This window comes from Triticum urartu, chromosome 4A, assembly GCF_056163025.1.
Source record: "Triticum urartu cultivar PI428250 chromosome 4A, HENAU_Tu73, whole genome shotgun sequence".
Classification (NCBI taxonomy): Eukaryota; Viridiplantae; Streptophyta; class Magnoliopsida; order Poales; family Poaceae; genus Triticum; species Triticum urartu.
The window spans coordinates 611,828,770-611,838,446 of record NC_141876.1 but is presented as its reverse complement, the minus strand read 5'-3'; the positions used below and the strand labels follow the sequence as shown (position 1 = coordinate 611,838,446).

General features: G+C 45.7%; 1 protein-coding gene across 2 annotated transcripts; it reads left to right on the top strand.

The window, feature by feature from the left end:
* Window positions 1-3,885: 3,885 nt before the first annotated feature.
* LOC125553244 (F-box/FBD/LRR-repeat protein At1g13570) lies at window positions 3,886-9,378 on the top strand. Of its 2 annotated transcripts, none has more exons than XM_087519295.1 (5): window positions 3,886-4,190; window positions 4,405-4,776; window positions 4,872-5,732; window positions 5,819-5,928; window positions 6,431-6,739. In XM_087519295.1, the coding sequence occupies exons 2-5, from the start codon at window positions 4,411-4,413 to the stop codon at window positions 6,477-6,479; spliced, it is 1,386 nt and encodes a 461-aa protein (XP_087375421.1). In that variant the 5' UTR covers window positions 3,886-4,190; window positions 4,405-4,410; the 3' UTR covers window positions 6,480-6,739. The 2 variants fall into 2 exon arrangements, with proteins under 2 accessions (XP_087375421.1, XP_048573006.2); XM_048717049.2 differs by having other exon boundaries at window positions 3,890-4,190; window positions 5,819-5,962; window positions 6,431-9,378.
* The last annotated feature ends 299 nt before the right edge of the window (window positions 9,379-9,677 follow it).

Here is a 9,677-nt window from a genome sequence, read left to right as displayed (position 1 = left end):
CGTGTATCTCGCCTGCTGTCACTTCGGTTCGTCTACATGACCTCTTCGCTAAACGACCGAGATGTCCCCGCACATGAGCACTTTGGTTTTGCAAGACCCGTACCTGGATCGTCAAGTAATGCTCTGGCCGTTCGACAAGTTCGACTACTGCACAGATACACCAAGTTCGCCTACGAAACGTGTACCCTACCATCGACCCCGTGGAAGTCAAGATCCTCGCTGTGACCTCGAACATCTATGGAATGTGTACGACTACGAAACGTGTACCGCTACTTCCACGACCGCCGCGAGAACTTCTACTTCCACTCTAAACTTGAACCGCCTCGAAAACGCACGCTTCGAAAGGTATAACCCCGAGACGACCGCCCGCGAATGAATGCATGTGTGATTTATGAGATGCTCGTGCTTGCACCGTGCTTGAATTGTCGGTGCACGTTGCCCCTCTTTTGCCTTGTCACCGACATGTGGAAACCCGGTTACCGGGATCACACGCTCACGTCACTTTTCCTTTTGCACCAGTATCTCCATGAGCTACCGGAACCGATATGTTGCCATGGCATCATTTTCGGATTCGTTGCTGTGGCACCCCTTTCGTTTCCGCCACGATGACTAATGCTTCATAAAATGCTCTTATCAACATTTTCATAAAACTTGCATAAACTAGCACATGTCATCCGCATCATGACAACAACATCTAAATGGTTAAAAGTGTTGTTTGCTTAAATTGCTAATGCATATGGGGATTTACCGGAATTGTTGTTTGTTGTTCCGGCGTCATTTAAACTTGCCTAAACTGTTAATTTAATTATGCTTCACCTCTTGCCATGCTTAACAACATCTAATATTGTTGGGTACATAAACGTGAGAGAACTTAATAATTGATGTGGTGTTTCGTCAATATGCAACTCGTTGCATATTGAGCTCCACTTAACTTGTAGTTTTGTTTGTGCACTTTGCCATGCCATGCTTCATTAAACCGGACATGCATCATACTTGGTTGTGCATCATGCCATGTTTATGTGATGGTTGTTTACCATGTTGTTTGCTCCTTTCCGGTGTTGCTTCTTCTTGTTAGTTCCGGTAACATCGTGTTTGTGAGGATCCGTTCGACTACGTCCGTTTGTCTTCTTCATGGACTCGTTCTTCTTCCTTGCGGGATCTCAGGCAAGATGACCATACCCTCGAAATCACTTCTATCTTTGCTTTGCTAGTTGTTCGCTCTATTGCTATGCCACGTTACCTACCACTTGCTATATCATGCCTCCCATATTGCCATGTGTCAAGCCTCTAACCCACCTTTCCTAGCAAACCGTTGTTTGGCTATGTTACCGCTTTGCTCAGCCCCTCTTATAGTGTTGCTAGTTGTAGGTGGAGATGAAGTTTGTTCCATGTTGGAACATGGATATTGTTGGGATATCATTATTATATCTTGTTTACTTTAATGCATCTATATACTTGGTAAAGGGTGGAAGGCTCGGCCTCATGCCTGGTGTTTTGTTCCACTCTTACCGCCCTAGTTTCCGTCACACCAGTGTTATGTTCCTTGATTTTGCATTCCTTACGCGGTTGGGTGTTATGGGAACCCCTTGACAGTTCGCCTTGAATAAAACTCCTCCAGCAAGGCCCAACCTTGGTTTTACCATTTGCCACCTAAGCCTTTTTCCCTTGGGTTCCGCGGACTCAAGGGTCATCTTTATTTTAAACCCCTTGGGCCAGTGCTCCTCTGAGTGTTGGTCCAAACTGGGCGATGTCCGGCGCCCCCTGGGCAACCAGGGTCTATGCCAACCCGACGTCTTGCCCATCCGGTGTGCCCTGAGAACGAGATACGTGCGACTCCTATCGGGATTTGTCGGCACATCGGGTGGCTTTGCTGGTCTTGTTTTACCATTGTCGAAATGTCTTGTAACCGGGATTCCAAGTCTGTTCGGGTCTTCCTGGGAGAAGGAATATCCTTCGTTGACTGTGAGAGCTTGTGATGGGCTAAGTTGGGACACCCCTGTAGTGTTTGAACTTTCGAAAGTCGTGCCCACGGTTATGGGCAGATGAGAATTTGTTAATATCCGGTTGTAGAGAACTTGACACTTAACTTAATTAAAATGCATCAACCGCGTGTGTAGCCATGATGGTGTCTTTCCAGCGGGGTCCGGGAAGTGAACATGGTTCTTGTGTTATGCTTGAATGTAAGTAGCTTCAGGATCACTTCTTGATCACTTATAGCTTCTCGACCATGCTTTGCTTCTCTTCTCGCTCTCTTTTGCGTAAGTTAGCCACCATATATGCTAGTGCTTGCTGCAGCTCCACCTCACTACCCTTTCCTACTCATAAGCTTAAATAGTCTTGATCTCGCGGGTGTGAGATTGCTGAGTCCTCGTGACTCACAGATACTTTCAAACAGTTTGCAGGTGCCGATGATACCAGTGCAGGTGACGCAACTGAGCTCAAGTGGGAGCTCGATGAAGATCTTGATCGTTGTTTTGTGTCTTTTTCGGTTGATCAGTAGTGGAGCCCAGTTGTGACGATCAGGGATCTAGCATTTGGGGTGGTCTTTCTTTATTTTGGTTTCGTAGTCGGACCTTTGTTTGTACCTTGGATGATGTATGGATTATTATGTATTATGTGAAGTGGCGATTGTAAGCCAACTCTTTATCCCTTTCTATTCAGTACATGGGATTGTGTGAAGATTACCCCTCTTGCGACAAACCTACCATGCGGCTATGCCTCTAAGTCGTGCCCCGACACGTGGGAGATATGGCCGCATCGTGGGTGTTACAAAGGAGATCGCCTACTTCGTGAAGATCTACCCGAGTGAGGCAAGTCCTTCATGGGCGACGGCCATGGTGGGATAGACAAGGTTGCTTCTTCGTGGACCCTTCGTGGGTGGAGCCCTCCGTGGACTCGCGCAACCGTTACCCTTCGTGGGTTGAAGTCTCCATCAACGTGGATGTACGATAGCACCACCTATCGGAACCACGCCAAAAATCTCCATGTCTCCAATTGCGTTTGCACACTCCAAACTCCTCCCTTTACCTTCATATGCAATTGTTTTACTTTTCCGCTGCTATACTCTTAGAATTGCATGTGTAGGTTGATTGCTTGACTTGTGCTAAGTTACTAAAATCTGCCTAGAACTAAAATTGGGAAAAGGCTAGATTTTTCTTTGGTCAAGTAGTCTAATCACCCCCTCTCTAGACATACTTTCGATCCTACATGAAGCTGCTGGAGGAGGAGCTGCCGCCCGTTTCGTTCAAGCGAAGAAACATGATGAGTTGCTCACGGCACGGATCCACAATTTGGAAGAAATAGGAGGAGGATCTGCCACCGAATCCGCGTAAGGAAGACAGGGAAAGGTCACTGAAGCCGCTAGAGGAGGGACACGAGCTAGAGGGAGGCAAAGAAGGTCGCGCGAGAAAGTAGTCAGAGTCGGTATCGATGAAGGCGCGCGATCGCGAGAGAGATGATGATTTTCTACCAACCACGACCTGAGACATGGATTCTTTCCTCATGAAAAACACGTGGATTGGGGCGAGAAACCCCTAGATGAAGGGCGTTCAAATGCGCATGTGAATCAAACTGGCGTTAACTTGGCCCGTGGACTGACCACCTGGGGTTTCTGTCGGGATCTCGGGAAGATCCCTGACTACCAAACATGTCCTGAGGGTGTCGTTTCTCCATCTCCGTTCCGCGACACCATGGACAACCAGCAGGGAAAGAAAGCGCAGTCTCCTCGTTCCAATCGTCGGAGTTCACCACCGCCCCTGATTGAAACCCTAACCCTAGCCGCCCGCCTACCGATTGCCTAAGCAAATCGCCACTCAGAAGTTTGTAAGGTTTTCCGTGGTGGACCCGCTTAGTTCATAATTTGGAGTTCTTTTTGGATTGTGCTTAATAAGCTGCTAAAAAAATAAAAGAAAAGGCGAAAAGAAGTGCCACCAAAAATCCCCGTCGTCTTCCTCGGATACCTTCCTTGTTTACTCGCCGCCGGTACGCCTCTTTACTCCCCGCCGAGCCTCGCCGTACTCTACTCCGTCCGACCAACCGGTCGACCCACCGCGGCTCGACCTGCCGCTGCCGCTGCCGGTGCCCTACCTCTTCTCCTCCGCTACCCCCTCTGCCCTTCACGCGCCGCCATCGCCGTTTCCCTTCCCTGCCTGTCTCAGCCCGGTCCGCTATTCCGGCCTCTGCTTTCTGAGGTATGAGCATCCATCCATCCATGATTAGTTAAACTCCATTGACGCCATCGAGAAATTCTTGGTGCACGCCAGATCCGCCCCTGGCCTGTCCCCAGTAAAGGAAGCAACTTTTTTTAGTTGTGTTTTTTTTTGGTGGTGGTTAGGGGGCTTGACTTCTTATGAAAATTTATTAGGGAAAATCTGTTTTAATCGGGCTTCTCCTTGTGTTTTGCAGTCTACAATGGGGAACATGCTCACCTTCATGCCTGGAACAACTGCAGTGGTGAATCATTGCCATCCAAGGCAACTCCACCCAGGAGCCACCAGCAGCAGGATAGCAGGCCGTCAGTTTGAACCGCTGAGCATTCTGGCTTTCAGGGCTATGTCTGAGCACATAGGACGTAGTGAAGCGTTCTGTCGAAAGCAGATATCGAATGGCCGGTTTCAACTGCTGACCATTCTGGTTTGCGGAGCAATCTGTGCCGAGGGAATTACAGCAAAAGATCCATTCAAACTGTGTGGCATTCTCATCTGTGGAGTTTTGTCTGACTACATCCGTCATGGCGCAAAGGAACCAGCGGTTGATCTGCTTGGAGACCTTCCAGAGGTACCATGCTAAAATCTCGTGCTCCAGCCCGTCTCTTGGTTGCGGATTACTAATTTCTACCTGTGCGCAACTACAATATATTTTTTGTTCTGCAGGACGTGTTATGCACAGTTTTGTCAAAGTTGTCTCTGGAAGAGGCTGTAAGAACCAGTGCCGTCTCAAGGAAATGGAGATACTTGTGGACAGCTTGTCCTAAACTGAGTTTCGATGGAAATACAATATGTGGCAAGAATAATTATGAGAAAAGAGTGTATAATCTAGTGTTCAGTCACATTGTTAATAGAGTCCTGGGACAGTGCAGGGGCAAGTTGGTTGAAGAGCTTGAAATCAAAATTGGGTTGAACCGGATGTTGGTTGAACATCTTGATAATTGGGTTCGTTTTGCTGTATCATCGCGGACAAAGGCACTAGTTTTTGATTTAGCACGAGAACAGCGTCAACCTCCAGGTTGTGTTGATCGGTACAAATTTCCATTTGAGCTTTTAGATGAGGACAGTATACACCGTCTACAGAAACTTCATCTTAGCTTTGTAGATCTCCAGCCACCAACGCATTTTAGTGGTTTCCCTAACGTAAGGAAGCTTGATCTGAGCATAGTGAGTGTCAATGGGAAGGGTATTCAACATATGTTGTCAAACTGCTGTAACTTAGAGTGGCTGAGTATTGTTAGATGCCATCTCAATGGTGAACTAAAGGTTAACGGCCCACTGCCTCACCTGCTATACTTGAAAATTGCTTCGTGCAGATTAACAAATATAGCATTCCATGCCGTGAACCTTGCGACTTTCGAATACAGAGGAGTGGCGGTGCCTATTGACCTCGGTAAATCATCGGAACTGAAATGTGCAAACATATATTATTTTGGAGACACTCTTGAGCACACTATTACCGTGCTTGCTAAAGTTCTTACAAGTGTGCAACATCTGACCCTCAATGCAGGCTGTAAATCATCAGAGGTTTGCTCTTCGACCATCTTTTATATCGTGGATCATCCCATTATATTATATTATCGTGTCATGACCTTTGGTTATCTATCTTTCAGGTTCCCTGTTTGATGTCTTACCCATGCAAGTTTTCTCGGATGACATACTTACAATTGAGGTTGGCCTATGTCAAAGAATTCGACAGCTTGTCGTTGGTCTCTTTTCTGAGGTCTGCTCCTTTAATTGAAAAGCTAGAGCTGCACGTAAGTACTCATATGGGTTTTTGGCTGATGGTCTATACATTTCTTATTAGTATTACTACATTATAGCTTCTGTCAAGGCACTACACATCTCATTTTTGAACCATAGAAATGTCATGCTTACAACTGAGAAGCATATTTGTCCGAGTATAAAACGTGATGAGCCAAGTTATGCTGGACAATTTCTTTTTATCTTTGTTGTTGCACATACTGTCTTGGAACTAATGCAAGGAGATTGACTGTTAGACAGACTCGCCGTTCCTTTCCCACCCTTTTTTTCCTTTTCTTTTCTTAAGCTACTGTTTTTTGTTTAGTTTAAATCTTTCACAAACTAAAACAACAAATTGATAAAACTCTGTCGAAACTTGGTCATGTACTCAGATTATTCATTGACATTTGATTATAGATAGATAAAATGAATAACAGATTAGTCACAAGCCTTCTCACTTCATTTTTGGTTCAAAATTGCAGTTTTGTAACGCTGCTTATGTGCGCGTGGTACAAGAACCTGAACCTATGAGGAATCTTTCAAAGCGTCTGTTCAACGACATGAAGAGCCTGCATATTACAGGATTTGAAGCATGCAAGGGCGAAGTTGAGTTCCTTATGCACATGGTTGAAAATGCCCCTGCATTGGAGGTCTTATGTATAGATCACTCATATCAATATCCAATAGAAGGCTTTCGCAAAGACAAAGAATTGGATGTTGACTTGCTTCATACAACTACAAGAAGGCATCTTAAAGGAAAATTTTCACCCAATTGCACCTTGATTTTACTTTAAGGGATTAGTTGGTGTAGGGATGTATAGCCAGGGATGGAAATCCGATGCGGTATCCTGAAATGTTGGGGGCAGCAGAGGATGGACTGTCAGGTTCAGAGAACATACCGACTCGTTCAGTTGTCCAGTTGCTATGAGAAGTCCATCAAGCGTGATCCGACGGCTCGTGATGCTTGCCGTGTTTTAACTAGTTACCTGTAGCGTTTCATTTCAGTGTGAAGGCTATATGACAGCCAAGTCCCACCCCTGCGTGGGTATGCCATTTCTATTGTGATCAAATTACTTTACAGCTATACTGCTACAGTACAGTATAATGGAGATTTCCTGTTTGTTTGGCTGAACTGATTCCCCGCTCAAACCCTAGCTTCTAAATCGATCCCCTTCCTCTGATGTTTTCTTGGCGCCATGATCGCGCGGTGGCACGCTAGTTGTTCCCCTCCCTTTTCCCACCCTGATTCCTGTCGGTGGTGGCGGTGCTGTGGTGGTGTTGGTGATACTGAAAAATTCGTTGGCAGCTCGCGAGGCGGAACTGGTTGCTGGGATGCCCTGTCTCGGTGGTGAAATTCCAGGTTTACGTGTGGGTGGTGCTGATTTTGGTGATGTTCTTAGGCGGCAGTAGGATCTGCTCTGGTGGTTTGGGTTGCCGCTGTGTGCGGGTGTAAAATTCCTCTCCATAGAGCGGGATCATGGGGCGTTCGAAGCCAAGCATCGATGAGCCAGATCTGACGGAATTGCTCAATCTCAAGGACGACGTGCTGGCAAATCGGGAAGAAACCACAGGTTTGCGTGAAGAGGTGGATCTGCTTAGGAAAGAGGTTCAGAACACGAATTCCAAGCAGGATGCCATGACAAAGGTTATCTCAGGTGTCCAGGGTGCATCAGGCAGCCTTGAGTGGACAGCTCTCGACGATCACAAATGTGCTTAAAACTCTCAGTGCCTATATGCCGTCCTCTTCAGCGCCCCCGACCGTGTTGGTGTTGAGGAACAAGAGCAACAACCAGAAAAACCTTCAGAAGCAGACGAAATTCAGAAAGAGGGAACAGAGGAACACCAGCGTTCCATCAACAACAGCAAAATAGGCAATCAATTGCAGTGGGATGATTATCCAAAAGCTTATGATAAGGATATGAGAACACAGTTCCTTAAGTCCATAACTAAAGGCCCCCCTCGTTTCGATGGTACTAATCGCACTGGATGCATTCGACAGGCAGAAAAATATTTTCAGATGGCAGGTGCACCTCCTGAGTAGTATAAAATATCTTTGGCACAACTTTATTTTGTGGATAGAGCAGATGTTATGGCTGAGGAGACCAAATGTTCTCAGTAAACAGTTAACATGGGGACAGTTTTGTGAGGAGATTCTTCATCGTTTCTCTGCTTCTAGTACCTATGGTTTGGTGGACAGGTTTAATGCTTTTAAGCAAAACAACTTATCCATATCTGAGTACACTGACCAGTTTGAAGATCTCATGGCTCAAGTTCAGGAAGAAAACCCAAACCTCACTGAAATGTGGTTTGTAAAATGCTATGTAAATGGCATGGGAGCACCTATATATTAAGTTTCAGTTGAGACCTGAAACATTGACAGATGCATACTGGTTAGCTGTGGACATTGAGCAAGCTACACCTTCAAAGAAGCCCTATCTTGCTGTTACTGCTGGCCACAACAAACATTATTTTCAGTACAACAGACCTCAGACCAACTTGCCAGATAAAGGAGGGGAGTTCAAGCAACCAGCTGTAATTCAGAAAGCAGGGGAACCCGGGAAGTTTTGGAGATGTGGGGATGTTTGGTTTCACGGCCACAAATGCAAACAAGCTCCAGCCATTAATATGTTGACTGGAGAAGAAGCTATTGATATTCAGGAGGAACAAGAGGAATTAACTGAAACTGACAATCCTGAGCAGCCACAGACTGATGAGCAGTGCATGCAAATTTCTGTCCAAGCTGTCAGTACAACAAGTGTCAATACTATGTCTGTCGTAGTGAACTTTGGGGGAAAACAAGCTTTAGCACTTGTGGATTCTGGAAGTAATTATACTTTCATAAATTTGAATTTTCCCCTTACCACTACTTGCAATATTATTATGGACAAATGAAAAGCTGTGCGAGTTGCAGGTGGGGGAGTGTTGTGGTCTGGATCCTTTATTCCTATCACCAAGTTTACTATGGGCAAACAACAATTTGAACACTCTTTTAGAGTGTTAGATTTACCTGGGTATGATATGGTCCTAGGGTGTGACTTCCTGGCAAGGCATAGTCCAGTTTCTTTTGATTATGAGCAGAGAGCTGTCATTGTCAAAAAAGATGGAAGCACCTGTTAACTATTCCTTCTTGGAATTCCATTGCATCAGCTACTGAAATGGGGAGCTCTGAGTTACATTCTATGCTATCAGCTGGAGCAACTAGATATGCTCTGAACTTAATTCAAGAAATCTCTATGAAGAAGCCTGCTCAACATGTTATGAAACAATGAATACAACAACATCCTGAAGTGTTTGAAGCTCCTCAAGGTTTGCCTCCTGCCAGGAGCTCTGACCACAAAATTCCTTTAAAACCTAATGCTGTGCCCCCTAATATAAGACCTTGTAGAATTCCACATAAGCATAGAGATGAAGTGGAGCAGCAAGTGCAGCAGTTACTGATATTCAAGGTACTATCAGGCCTAGCCAAAGTCCACTGACAGATATACTTTGATGGCACAACCCAAAGAGAACCTATTAGCTGCCCAAGCTAGGATGATTTAATATGCTGATAAAAAGAGAACAGAAAGAGTACTGGTCCCTGGTGACATGGCGTACTTGATCACGATAAGCAGGAAAAGAAGAGAACGAGTGTGTCTACTCTATGATAAGTGATGACAGGACAGGTCCTCGGCGAAAGAGCGACGGCCGTGCTCCGGAATCCATAAGGATGTTGTTGATGATGAGAGCCTC

Excerpts from the sequence above, each read along its gene's own strand:
- LOC125553244 (XM_048717049.2), top strand. The coding sequence starts at position 4,411 with ATGGGGAACATGCTCACCTTCATGCCTGGAACAACTGCAGTGGTGAAT. Across the intron at positions 4,777-4,871 it reads TGCTTGGAGACCTTCCAGAG|GACGTGTTATGCACAGTTTT; the intron begins GTACCATGCTAA and ends TTTGTTCTGCAG. Across the intron at positions 5,733-5,818 it reads CAGGCTGTAAATCATCAGAG|GTTCCCTGTTTGATGTCTTA; the intron begins GTTTGCTCTTCG and ends TCTATCTTTCAG.